Source organism: Ascaphus truei, chromosome 1, assembly GCF_040206685.1.
Source record: "Ascaphus truei isolate aAscTru1 chromosome 1, aAscTru1.hap1, whole genome shotgun sequence".
Classification (NCBI taxonomy): domain Eukaryota; kingdom Metazoa; phylum Chordata; class Amphibia; order Anura; family Ascaphidae; genus Ascaphus; species Ascaphus truei.
The window spans coordinates 350194798-350209641 of NC_134483.1; the positions used below are offsets into that span (position 1 = coordinate 350194798).

The 14844-nt window shown below is 42.9% G+C and overlaps 1 protein-coding gene across 1 annotated transcript in view; it reads left to right on the plus strand.

Moving 5' to 3' along the window:
* The first annotated feature begins 5556 nt into the window (after nt 1-5556).
* The window catches only part of SLC39A8 (solute carrier family 39 member 8), a 48778-nt gene continuing 39490 nt past the window's right edge, over nt 5557-14844 (plus strand). Inside the window, exons 1-2 of the mRNA XM_075609087.1 lie at nt 5557-5603; nt 6940-7604. Of these exons, the coding sequence (XP_075465202.1) occupies nt 7368-7604 (237 nt within the window). The 5' untranslated portion in view covers nt 5557-5603; nt 6940-7367. The remainder of the gene's footprint in view (nt 5604-6939; nt 7605-14844) is intronic.

Here is a 14844-nt window from a genome sequence, read left to right on the forward strand (position 1 = left end):
GGTTAGCCGCTAAGGTAATGAAGTGGCTTTTAAATGCCTTTTTCCTGCCTCGGATGCATGCCGGGGGGCTCCGGTGCGGGTATCAGCTCCGGAGACCCCCGGCATCAATCACAGGCAGGAAAAAGGGCTGATTTTTCCTAAGTGTCGCCCTTGCCGATGCTTCTCCTTCAGCAAGTTGCCAACTTTAGTTGGCGGGCTGGATTGGCCATAAAATCTCCAATCTGGCCTGCCGATCAGCACCGAAAAGCTGATCGGGGCTTACTGAATTCAGGCGGGAAAAAAAAGTCCCGATAAGTGGCTTATCGGCAACCGGGTGGCGAAATTTTTTTTTTCGGAAGAAAAGTTGCCGATAATTCCCACTTATCGGGGCTTACTGAATCAGGAGGGCAAAAAACGGCTATAAAATGCCGAAAAAGCCTTATCGGGGCTTACTGCATGAGGCCCTAAGTGTCAAAATGGACGTCTTTAAGCTTCTCTCATTCACCACACTGCTGACAACCACCACACTCCTGTTAATGTATGTCATAAGAATGGTTCATATTAGGACCAAAATTAAAATGTAGTCATTAATACATTTAATTAGTTAAATCATAGGGGTTGATGTATTTTATTATTCAGTAGTTTGAGAATTTTAACATAATTTTTGAAAAGTTACAGTTTGTTGTGCAGTCACAGAGAAAAGAGGAGTTTTCCCCTCATTTTCTTTCCTCCATTCTAGAAAGAACATAAATGTATGCATTTTCCCTCCCTATGAAACATACCACTAACTTGAGAAGATGCTGTGTGTAGAAAAAAACCATGATGAAATGAAAACTATTTCTCAATTTATATTTTTCTAAACATCCCCCGGGCAATTTTCTAAAATTATTTTAAACATAAATACTTTTGTGAATGTCTTTATATAACTGTTATCAATCACCATCCACAATTAGTTAGTTTTGATCTTCACCCCCTGGACTAAATAGATAATCTTTAGGTATATGCCTTATACTATTTTGCTGCTCCCATATACTGTATGGGAAGAAAAGACTTACAAACTCTTCACAGCTCCTTTCAAATACAGCTATGAAGGACAATCATTTTGGTCATTACAAAGTATCACAGCCTGCAAGAAACTTACATCTGTCAAGCATCAAGAGAAAACTTTTATCTTCTGTTTATGCGTCATAAACTGGGTTTGTTTAGCATGTTACTGTTATCTTTACTTTCTGCAAGTGTATCTTTTTACATTAAGATGATCTGGCTTATATGATGGTCCACCATTGTGTATTCTGTGTTCTCATATGTTTAAAGCTGCAGTTCAGTCAATATCCTGCATGTGTGTTTTTTTTAATAAATCAGTTCTGTAGTAAGAAAAAATACTTTTAGCATTTTCTGTTTTAAAAACAACAACTTTGAAAGACCAATTTTCTTGTATTCTATTTTAACAGCCATTTGCTAAGGCACTGCCCCTTCATGTCCTGTCACAAGCCCTGGCACACCCCTTTGTCAGCCCTGCCCTCCCTCTAGCACATGTCAGTGCAGGAGTGCTAATGAATATTCATGAGCTTCCACTGAGAGACAGAAGCAGAAGAAAAACAGATCCCTTCACTAATTATGTCACCAAATTTTGCCTATCAATACATGGAGAACGAATTGACCGGCAGCTATACAGTTCTTTAGGTAATTAGAGATTGCCCACATGAAACTATTGAAGTAAAAAAAAAAAAAAAAAAAAAAGACTGAACTGCAGCTTTAAGGAATATTGGCCCTTATCAAATATGTTGTGCAGTTGCATGTCTGTGCTGGAGAAAATATGAATCCCATTTATTTAAATTGAGCTGATCTCTTCTCTAGAACGTGAAAGCAGCTTTACAACATATTGAATACAGGGGATTGTTCTATGGGGGTGTTTTTTGATGCATATGGACATTAACGCATATCCATCAGAGAGTAAGGTCAATAATTCCCATAGATTATACATAGTATACATAGAAATTTTGGGGGGCTAAATAAACTGGTTGACAATTGGATTTAAGAGTGCCATAGCTACATTACATCAGAACAGCACACACACACATCCACTCTTATTTAAGATGTGTGTGTGTGTGTGTGTGTGTGTGTGTGTGTGTGTGTGTGTGTGTGTGTGTGTATATATATATATATATATATATATATATATATATATATATATATATATATATATATAATCTATACTCACCATAACTGAACTAATGTGTGGTGGATACCTATCCAAGCTTCAAATAGTAAAGCCAGTATAACAAGCAATTTGCTACGCACGCACGCACACACATATATATTAGCAGCAAATTCAGAATTGCACATTCTTTAAAAAAATATTATATTATAGTTATATGCCCACATCTCTATATTGCGCATTCTGTGAACGATCCTTTAAATGTTATTTAGGATACGAATAAAGGGTATCTACAAATCTTCCACTGACTTTCGTTGACACAAGCAAATTTTTGTTACTGAGGAATTAGAAAAAATATAAACTTCTTACAATGATATATGGAGCCTCCCAAAAAGTTACACGGATCTGAGCAGCAATAACATGAGTGACAGTAACATGCAGTACTGTATCGACATTGTTTGGAAATGGGAATAATGCCTCCGACCTTAACATACTGTATGTAGGTTTTATTCCCTAGCTCAGTGATTCTCAACCTTTTTTGAGTATGGGCTTCCCTGCAGGATTTGTAACATTTCAGGGCACCCCTGCAGGATTTGTAACATTTAAGGGCACCCCTGCAGGATTTGTAACATTTAAGGGCACCCCTGCAGGATGTGTAACATTTCAGGGCTCCCCTGCAGGATGTGTAACATTTCAGGGCACCCCTGCAGGAGTTGTAACATTTCAGGCACCCCTGCAGGAGTTGTAACATTTCAGGCACCCCTGCAGGAGTTGTAACATTTCAGGCACCCCTGCAGGATATGTAACATTTCAGGCACCCCTGCAGGATATGTAACATTTCAGGGCACCCCTGCAGGAGTTGTAACATTTCAGGCACCCCTGCAGGATATGTAACATTTCAGGGCACCCCTGCAGGAGTTGTAACATTTCAGGGCACCCCTGCAGATCAGACCGCACACAATCTTTTTCTCTCACGTGCACCACATTCACTGCTTTCTTAGGCTGCGCTTATAGTGCTGGCGATGTGACCGATTACGTCACACGGCGCCATTGCGGTAGTTGTAATTCAAGGCTTGTGACGTCATAAAGGGGGATGACAGAGGGACGGAGAAGCTCTCTGATTGGCCACAAGAGGAGACCGTCGCCGAAAAAAATAAAATAATAGTGACTACCAGATTTTTGGTAGCGCTGTCGCTTTGTCGCGTGCACTATAAGCACCGACGACGGCGACAATGCATTTGTTTTGACATGACACGTCGCGTCGTGGGCACTATAAGCGCAATTACACATTCACACTTCATGCTCACCATTATTCTCAGCACACTGCACATCCCTACCTCCCTTCGCACATAGCACACTCATCACCTTTCTCTATCACACATCCAACTTTCCAGGCGGGGGTGATCCTCCTTCCCTCTCTCTCCACGGTGCCTTCCTTCCCTCTCTTTCCACTGTGCCTTCCTTCCCTCTCTTTCCACTGTGCCTTCCTTCCCTCTCTCTCCACGGTGCCCTCCTTCCCTCTCTCTCCACGGTGCCCTCCTTCCCTCTCTCTCCACGGTGCCCTCCTTCCCTCTCACTCCACGGTGCCCTCCTTCCCTCTCTCTCTACTGTGCCCTCCTTCCCTCTCTCTCTACTGTGCCCTCCTTCTCTCTCTGCACTGTGCCCTCCTTACATCTCTCTCCACGGTGCCCTCCTTCCCTCTCTCTCCACGGTGCCCTCCTTCCCTCTCTCTCTCCACGGTGCCCTCCTTCCCTCTCTCTCCACGGTGCCCTCCTTCCCTCTCACTCCACGGTGCCCTCCTTCCCTCTCTCTCTACTGTGCCCTCCTTCCCTCTCTCTCTACTGTGCCCTCCTTCTCTCTCTGCACTGTGCCCTCCTTCCCTCTCTCTCCACGGTGCCCTCCTTCCCTCTCTCTCCACGGTGACCTCCTTCCCTCTCTCTCCACTGTGCCCTCCTTCCCTCTCTCTCCACTGTGCCCTCCTTACCTCTCTCTCCACTGTTTCCTCCTTCCCTCTCTCTCCACTATGCCCTCCTTCCCTCTATCTCCACTGTGCCCTCCTTCCCTCTCTCTCCACTGTGCCCTCCTTCCCTCTCTCTCCACTGTGCCCTCCTTCCCTCTCTCTCCACGGTGCCTCCCTTCCCTCTCTCTCCACGGTGCCCTCCTTCCCTCTCTCTCCACTGTGCCCTCCTTCCCTCTCTCTCCACTGTGCCCTCCTTCTCTCTCTCCACTGTGCCCTCCTTCCCTCTCTCTCTACTGTGCCCTCCTTCCCTCTCTCTCCACTGTGCCTCCCTTCCCTCTCTCTCCACTGTGCCCTCCTTCCCTCTCTCTCCACTGTGCCCTCCTTCCCTCTCTCTCCACTGTGCCCTCCTTCCCTCTCTCTCTACTGTGCCCTCCTTCCCTCTCTCTCCACGGTGCCTCCCTTCCCTCTCTCTCCACGGTGCCCTCCTTCCCTCTCTCTCCACTGTGCCCTCCTTCCCTCTCTCTCCACTGTGCCCTCCTTCTCTCTCTCCACTGTGCCCTCCTTCCCTCTCTCTCTACTGTGCCCTCCTTCCCTCTCTCTCCACTGTGCCTCCCTTCCCTCTCTCTCCACTGTGCCCTCCTTCCCTCTCTCTCCACTGTGCCCTCTCTCCCCACTGTGCGGGGCTGAGAGAGGAGAGCGAGTACAGGCGGGTCACAGCCTCCCTGTCCCCAGGCAGGGCCGGGCGTGCCAGGTGAGGAGCCAGCTGAGTGCTTCCCCCCGGGACCGCCACATCCCTGGCAGTGGGTCGCTCTGGCTGAGAAACACAGCCCTGGGCTATGCCAGCTATTAAACTGCTTGTGTCATTATTCTGTACAAAGAGGACTCTTGTGTTCACTCTTTTTTAAACATTCTTGCACTCGCTGTTATACTCCCCCCCAAAACAAGTGTAGTCAGCAACGATTATATCTGAAAGATCTACAAGTCAACAGCAATGATTCACTTTTGTGTGTTGGATAAATACCTGGATTTGGAGGGAGGTTGAGATCTGAGATGCACAGTGTGTAGTTTCCTCCCAGACCGCAATACAATCTCATAAACAGGAGCCAAGTGCTGATATAGAGCTTTTATTAGGAGGCAAAGAGAGTTTACTTACTGAGCACAGCACATGAAACTGTGTCTGGCTACTAGTTAACCCTTGTTCTGATTCTCTGCAGAGCTGACATAGGGTTATTCTTTAACTCAAACAGCACAATGACAAATGCTGTCACACGTTGCTACTTATCAGGATTTGCTGAGGTCAGGAGATTTGTGCAGGTTTAAGAGCTGGAGGTGCACCTTCTCAAGAAAGGGGGGGAGATGGGTAAAATTGATTGTGATCACCAGTAATTTCCTTGTTTTATGCGAGGTTTATGGGGAAATAAAGGTAAAACCACGTGAGCTGTCTTGTCTCTTTATCTAGCTGTCCACATTCACTGAGAGACCAGTCCATGAGAGACGAGGGAAGAGGTGAGACCAGAGGTTCACAAAGAATCCATCGCACACAAAACCTATCATATACATTTACACATCCACACTAAGAGATACACATTCACATACAGACCTCATAGATGGTCGTACAGAAGAGGAGCTCACACTCATGTACTCAATGTATCACTATAATAAGGCCCATATTCACAGACACATGTTCATATACACATATGCACATTGTCTTGGACAAGCACAGCACACGTGCACACACACTTGTCACCGTGCACAGAAAAGATGCAGATGATCACAATTGCCCTGTCCTACTCTGTCACGCTTGTTGTCTAGTGTTGACACTTCATCATGTACATGTTTAGACTCGTATGCAAATGATATACACATATGTAGACTATGTGAGCAATAAGAGATCACACACATTTCATACACTGATACTTGTGATCATGAACATCTTCTCTTGTATATAATCAGATTCACACACATTTGTGCAATGGCATGACTATATTGACATGCTTATTCACACATATAGATGGTCTCACAATAAAAGGTGACCACTCATTCGCCCACTGACACTTGCCATCATGCACAAATCCCCATCTATATTCCTACAGTAGATGGTCTTAGAATAAGTTAATTAACATTCAAACTCTGACACAGGACTATGTACATCCACATTCCCACCTGCAATTACTGTACCACATTCAAACCTGCACCAGTAAACAAGTCCACACTATTTAAGCAGGAAAGGGGTTAAGGGGGGAACTCAATTTCCAGGGAACAAAAAGTCACATGGAAGACTATACCCAACAAAAAGTACAACTTAGAAAGACCTACCAGTGTTAAATGGGCAAAAAGGACACATTGTCCTTTCTGTGCTGGGTTTTACAATAACCTATTTGAAGAGAGCAGATCTGGAAGGATTTGGCATGCTCCTATTTACAGGCTGCATGGTGCCAAGCACAGCTTCAGGAGAGGCCAGACTTATAAAGCAGTCAAAATAGAAGTGGGGAAAATAAATAGAAAAACCATTGGATGAAAATGTAAATACAGTGTAGCACAAATACTACACGGATCAGGAAACATGCAAGTAAAAAAACAAAACCCCCCACCACCACCAAAAAAAGATGCATTGTGTCAGATTGAAATAGTTTCTGAGTTAGTATATCATTGTTTTCGTTGGTGTAATCTATTATTTAACCTTGAAACCTAACTGAACGCTGCATTTTGAATGACTTTAAAGTTTTTAATTTGTTTGCGTTGTCTTGCTGGTGGATTTTTTTTTTTAATTTGCCAAACAATCAGTTTTAAGTACAGAGCACACTTGGCAGCACAGTTTTATCTGGTCTCTTATCTATTGCAGACTCTAATGAGAGAGCTCGCACCCATCTGCTATCAGACAGAGGAGCAGCTAATGTCATTTGCTAAACCTTCCCGGGCTGAGCAAACAGTGATCCCAGCAACTGTGACCACGTGGAACAGGACAGATACCAACAGATACAGCATTGTCAACAGTGAGCTGTCTCTGTCTAACTATTGTTTTGTGTATGACTATTTTGTGTGAGGCACAGAGGAATAGCCCGGCAGACAAGGCAGTGATTACAGTAATTTCAGTTCGTGCCAACAGGACACTCTTGTTTGGGATTAGTGAGGGGTTGAGAAGAAAGTTTGTGTTTCCAGTAACCAGTCCTGCCAACACGTGTCTGCCTCTGATCTGTGCAGTTAAGGCATCTATCTGTCTGCAAAGGATTGGTGTGGGCTTGTGATACATTAGTGTGCAGCCTTCCAGTGATGGCCCCCCTGGGGAGCACGGGCTCGCCTGCCCTGTGGGTGGCTGTGTGGGTGATCCTGGCCGTGGCTGGAGGAGGAGGAGAGCAGGAGGGGCTGAGCGTGGAGCAGAAGTTCACGCAGGATGTGCTGCAGCTGTACGGGGTGAATGGGACCATGAGTGTCACCAATGTGAGCAGACTGCTGGACAGCCGTGGGGAGCTGCAGATCGACAGCCAGGCACGTTTGCACTACAACAAGGTAAGAAGAAGAGTCCATCACACACACATACTACCGCTGCCATGTCACAGCCATCTAGTCTAGTGGTTGAAGCAATGGTACTATTGTTACACGTACAAGAGTATAATGTAGATTGTGGGGGGCTGGGACAAATGGTTATGATAGTGAAACAACCCGGGAGAAGCCAGCCATTATAAGGCAGGTTGTTATTTTTTTTAATAAAACCATATTTCTAATTAATTTCCTTAAGTTAATCACTTAATGGTATAATTGAAAGTACTTCCATACATTGAACAAAATGCATTGCTATTTAAAAAAAAATGACTAGAGCAGATTTTATTATGACTTAAGGTACAAAAACACACACTACACAAGTTGTCCAATGTGTATCTTCATTCATAGAGAGCACCATTACTTTTTCAATTGAATGACACGGGGAACATGGTAAAGACAAACCTAGCATGGAGATATATACCTGTATTTGTCTCCTGATGTTTAAAAATACAAACTTTCAAATCCACTCAAGGGCTTTCTTCAGACATGTCGGTCACATTTGAAGATAATTACAGCTCTGAGTGGGAGCTGGAATTACAATTGCTACTATTCGTTAGAAAATGTGCACTCCCATATTTTTTCGTCATATTTATTTATTTTTTGTTGCAAAACACGAGTTTCTTTGTAAACTACACCACCAGTGATCGTGTTTTATCTGGCTGGGTTATTGGATAATTGCCTACTTGTCATCGTGACCTAGGGCGTCTTGAGTATTGCATCTTCTGGCATCTTGTGCTTTCGCCTGCTGGAGAAAGGGACTGAATGCAACTGAAAGTGACATACTGAATATGCACAGAAATTGACATATAAATTACTATATCTGTCACCGACGTTAGTAAGTAAATGATTCAGCATTTGGGGGTAGCACAATTGGTATTGTAGTAATGCTGATAATTAAAGTTCTCTTGAAGTCCACAGATGGGATGTAATTGCGACTGGAAACTACTGTAGCTACCAAAAGGGATACATACTCAGACATACATCCAAACTCATTTACATCCAATCCTATTAACCCCTGCACTGACAAAGGGATCCAAAACACACTCCTCAAAAATGTTGGAGGGGTGGACTTTATTAGTGCTCAACATTTTTAGGACACACTGTTCACTGTTTAAAAACTCTTATTTTCCAATGCGTATTGGGTATTGGTCATTGGGTATTGAAGTTTTAAAATGATTAGAAGCACAGTCAATTATGGTGAGAAAAGGCATATGTCCATTGAGTTCAACAGTTGTTATATTTTAACTGAGTGATACCAATCCTGTATTCATAGTTATATTGATCCAGGGGAGGGCAAACAAAAGCCCCAGTAAAACTTTTGACAATTATGTATCTTCTTCCTGTCTCCCGTAATGGCAATCAGATTTCTCCCGGGATTGATGCTCATCCTATGTTCTAATTTATTCAGTAATGGCATATCACTATATACATTTGCTTTCAAATATGTCTAACTTTTTCTTAAAGATATACAGTATACTGTATCTGTATCTGCCACCGGTAATACATTCCATTAGGGGAATCTAAGAGATAATTTTTAGGTGTTTGACATACCTAGGGGGTTATTCATTAAACTGTGCTAGCTGCGATCAGGGAACTATTTCATGAAAACTCCCATTGAAGTTAATGGGACATCCCACTGACTTAGAATTACCGGTAAATCTATATTATCCGAAGTGGCTGTTTGGTCCAATTTTACCTGTTTCAGATGAATATTCCCATTGCACACAGCCCCTGTAAACTCAGAACCCAAATCCACCATATCATTATATTGTGTCAGAAAGAGTGCTATTGGATGTGACCTCATGTATACAACAACATACAAAAAGGCTGAGTGCTACATCCAACTTGACATATTTTATAGTTAAATACTTAACTATTTATAAGCCACGGTCAAGAAGTTCAATTCTTTAGCCAAAGTATTTTGCAAAGTACCTGCAGAGAGGCCACACCGTGAAGTGGTTGTGGGCTTAAAATACTTTGGCCAAAGAATTGAACTTAACGACAAATGCTTATAAACAGATACGTATTTAACTATATAATATGTCAAGTTAGATGTAGCACTAGGCCTTTTTGACTCTTTTGAATACTCTCATTGTCTTCAGTGGGAATTTTCGGGCTGAAAACAGCCTGAATGGCTGTTTCGGACGATATAGAATAAGGACCTGAGGCTGGGAGACACGAAGACGTGGCACAAGATATCACACCCGATCTTGTGGTAACTGCCATTCAAGTCAGTAGCAGTAACGGCAAAATCGGCACGATGTCCCACATCGTGGTTTCATGGCTCCCGACCTTAGTACTCTATGGCCCTTATTTTGTAACGTGTGATTAGCAGAGATGACGTGCTACTGTATTAGAAGCCCCACTAAAGTCAATGTTCTTTTCATGCGATGGAACGTCATCTGTACTTATCACACCTTCTTACACAATAAGGGCCTACAATATGTATGGGACAAAATTATCACAAAGAGTGTAAATGTGCTGTATTAAGGTACTATGTGCTCCAGGTTTTCCCTGTCCATATAACCTTGCAATTGTAGGAAGTGTCAATAGAAGTGACATGACACGCATCATAAGGGCATGTATACATTTGTATACCGGTGTGTGTCATTTTTCCCTCATCAGTCTGTGTTAAAAACTCTGTCGAGTTTTAATTGACATAAATGAAAGTTAACCCAAAAGCCAGCATAAAAATGTGCAGTTTGTCAAAGTACAGTATTCTTCGCATTGATACACTACCGACACACTTTATTGAAGTGTGGTCGGTACCGCAAGCCGGGAAATCTCCCGGCTTGCTAGTGGCCGCCCCTCGGCGTGCCGCGCGTCATAGACGCGCGGTCACGTGTCATCGGGAGCGTGCGCCCGCTGCACGCGTGTCCAGGGGCTCCCCGAGGGAGCCCTGGTGTCCCGCGATCGCGGGACAGCGGCAGGGGGTTCCGGGGGACCCGGCGGACCCGGCAGCGGTAGGGAGAGCGCCCCGATCGGAGGGCGCTCTTCCGCTGCTTCGGCGTGCGCCCGTCACACTCGGGCGCGCGCCAGGCTACTGCTGCGGCACAGAACGGGCAAATGCTCGAATAAACTGTGCCGCAGCAGTACGTATGCGCCCAGTGCCCGCAGAGTGCTGAACTTGTAATGACTTTCTCCCTTGTCTGATTAGGTCCTTAGGACATTGGATGAATTGGATGACTACCATGTAAATTGTAGGGGAGCACAGAGCCCAATATTGTTTTCCTTCCCTTAGCTGGTGCTTACTGTACTTCTGATTGTGACTGGGTCTAGCAAATCAATATGCTCTAAGATGCATTGCAAGTATTATGTCACCAGTGGGTCACTTTTAGAGGCTATGTACAGTATGTCATGTTTTAGAGGCTACAGTACATGTACACTTGGATTGTGCTGTACTGTAGTTTGAACACTGAACAAACTACAGTTAAGTATCAAAATCGTACAGTTTCAAAATGGTGGTGAAAGTGGTGGAAATAACAGCATCAGATTTATGATAGGAATTGTTTTCTTGCAAACACAGAATTTTGATAACCAGCCCCTGTTGATTGTTTAAATAAACAGCCCCCAATGTTTTCTATGTAAGAAAAAATAAATCTAATATGTAACAAAACATTTCTTTGTACTGGGCTTCCACACATCTAAAATGTTCATTGTCAAGTTGCAAAAAAATGTACTTGCACAATGCCTTGTTGTTCACCCCATGTGGGGAAGGCGCATAGTCTTAAATAAACAGCTTTGCTTGGTTAATTCAAACACTGCGACTCAACTGTAAGGTATCTGATCTATGTATATATTTTCTAAAGTAAATATGTATTGTATTTAACAGCCGAAACCAGCTCAATAACCTATTTTGACAATATGTTTTAAACTGGTTAAACATGTATAGAGCTATGGCTAAATCGTTTTTAGCCAGTCCTAATACATTTTTTTACTTTCTCCTTTTTCAGTAATTGCTGGATATAGCCATTTCATTCACTCCCACCATTACATTTCACATTCATTTCAGTAGTATATATTGCTTAACAGTTACAGTATATTTAATAATAGTAAGAGTGAAGCTAAAATCTTCACAAACAATAGGAATATGACATAATAGCATATTGTATTGAGGTCCTAGTGTTGCAGGACATACTTAAATATTCACACAAATGTCTCATCTTTTTTAACGAGTACAATTTCAAGAACCTACTTGACAGAGTTGTTTGGATTAAATACAAATGAATGTGTTACTTTGGGTGTATTAACCTTTTGGAATTACTAAATACTTATCTTCACAGCTGAAATCTGGGATATTTTCCAAATTTTTACTTTCTGCAAAATATTGGCAAGGAAAATGTAATTCCTTTGGACATGCATTCAATTGGAAAGATCTCAGCTTTTTACATGTTAATAGAAGAAACTCGTTGATGTTTTTAAAGTTTAAAGGGTTGGTATTTGCCAATAGGAAAATGTGCTCCATCATTTATTAACTTTATCATAATTAAACATGAGACAAAAATGTGTACGCTTTCCTTGATAATGAAAACAAGGGGCAGTTCAGTGCAGTAGGTAAAAAAATATGTTTGAATAACTTTTCAACGTAATTGTCTTCCACAGAAAGATTCAATCAACCTTAAACTTTTAGAAGCCCTAATGATGTACCTGGTACAACACGCCACTGTCCTACTGCCTCCCTCCTATATCCCCACTCCTCTCTCACTCACCCCTCCACTCTCACTCACCTCTCCTCTATCACTCACCCCTCCTCTCTCACTCTCACCCTCCTCTCTCTACCCACTTACTCTACCTCCTCTCACTCCTCCTCTCTCACTCACCCCCTCCTCTCATACATTCACCCTCCTCTCTCACTCACCACCTCCTCTCTCTACCCACTCACTCTACCACCTCTCTCACTAACCCCCTCATCTATCACTCACCTCTCCTCTCTCTCACGCTCAATCCCTCCTCTCTCACTCTCACCCTCCTCTCCTCTCTCTGCCCCAGTTTTTTTCAACCAGGGTCCCCAGGAACCCTTGGGTTCCCTGGGCATCCCTAAAGTTTTCCCTGCAATTTTATGGTCATTTCAAAATTGTATCAAATACAGAAGACTTTACAATGCATCTGATCACAGAGTTGCTATTAGAGAGGGTGGTTGGGGGTTCCTCAGAATTTCACTTAGGGTTCTTTAACCAAAAAAACGTCGGAAACCACTGTCCTACCCACTCACTCTACCTCCTCTCTCACTCAATCCGCTCCCCCTTCTCCTCTCACTTAATCCACCAGCCCCCCTCCTTAGAATTTTACCTTGGGGGTAGACAGAGTCCTCACGTCCCACTGCAGAGGGGAGCTTTTGGCTGTACGGACGTATGGGGGGTGGGGGGTGGTGTGGTGGGAGGAAGGGTGAGGAGCGGCTGATCCCCCAGTATCAAGTGGGCAATTGCGTTATTGGACTACGTGCTGGCCACCCCTGCCATGGGCCCTTGTGCTGTACCCGGTACATCGTCATATTAAAGCTTGTTTTGTAAGGGTTGATCCAGCTGTGAGCAGTGAGCCCAATCAAAACAGAAGTGGAGCCACCTCCACATCCATTTATGTCACCCGAGGGGAGGTCATGACACTGTGATCGCTACCGTAGAGATCACGTGGTCGCGATTCAGGAAGTCCGGTGGAACTCAGGCCACGCAGGAATTCTGGCACCCGTCATGTTAAAGTAACTGCCTTATTACTTATTCCTACCCTGTGAAAAATGAATATAGAAACTTGTTTTTAAAATCTTTTCAAAATACATATTAATCAGCTATATATATAACTTATTAAACATAACAGTTCACTTTCATCTTAGGCACGACCGCATTTAGTCTAGGAGTAGGCAACTTCAGTCCTCAAGGGCCACAAAACAGGTCAGGTTTTCAGCACAGGTGGCTCAATCAGAGGCTCAGTCTTTGACGGAACCACCGGTGCTGAAGCAGGGATATCCTGAAACCCTGACCTGGTGGTGGCTCTTGAGGACTGGAGTTGCCCACCACCCCTGATTTAGTCTCTTTACTTGCAGAGGTTTTGCAGCACATTGCTTTGCAGTGCCGTGTAGACCCCTCTGATAGAAAAGTGATGAATCCCACATAAGTATCCTGATTGCAATGTTGTGTATTCTTCCCACTAAATATTAAAAAAAATGAAATCTATAGTTTGACCATGACAAACGGCAGCCTGTAAATATGTTTGGCTAACCCAGTTGCTGCCCTAGTTTCCGCTTCATCTCTCTATTTATATCATGCTTCAGGAAAATATATTAATTTAAACCAGTAGCAGCCATTTCCTTTAAATCAATGGACGACAATGAGTTTTCCGGCATCAAAAGGTGTCTCATGGCATAGCATTGTTGAATAAATATGGGCCCTTGTTCCTCCACATACTTTATTAGACCAGTGGAGTGTAAATTATGTTAAGCTTTAGTGGATAATCTAAATACATTTCATGTTGACTTGTTAATCTTCACTTAATTGTATCACGATAGACTACAAGTAAAATAAAGCGTGGCAAGCTAGAAGTTGATGCGTAGTCATGAAGAATTTGGATACCAATGGCTTAAAACATATACATGGAGAAAATGTGTTTATCCGAATTCAATAAATCAGTTGTTTTAACATATTTAAGAATTCGAGGAATTTCCCTATTTAATATAGCTTATGGTCAGGCAGAGCAGAGCTATTAGATGCAAAGTCCTTTCTGGCAACATAGCGGACCAATAACAGTGGCATGTGTAACCTTGGGAATTGATGCCCTTTAAAAATAATAGCAGCAAGAAGCATTATTAAATCATTCTACAATGTTCATTGAAATGTGGGAATCTTTTATTGCCCTTAGCTCTTCACTCTGTGAGAGCATTTGCCTATATGTTGACCTGCCCCATCTTCTAAAGTAAAGTACAGTACCCTCTTTTTTGTTTATAAAAAAAATAGAAGTTTTCTGTTCAGAACCAACGCGATTCAGCTGGGGCCTATTATATTATTCCAATACAGTAGCACTAATGTTGTAACCTGTGAAAAAGTTGATAATTGGTATTTTAGGTTGTTTCTGTTACATTGGGGTTAATAAAAAAATCAAGGTTAGAAATTTAAAGAATATTTATTAAGCTCATGTTGGAGACGTACTGTATAACCCAGAACTTGCATGTACACTGCATTTTCTGTTTGAATGCAGTGACATAGAAAAGAGATATTTA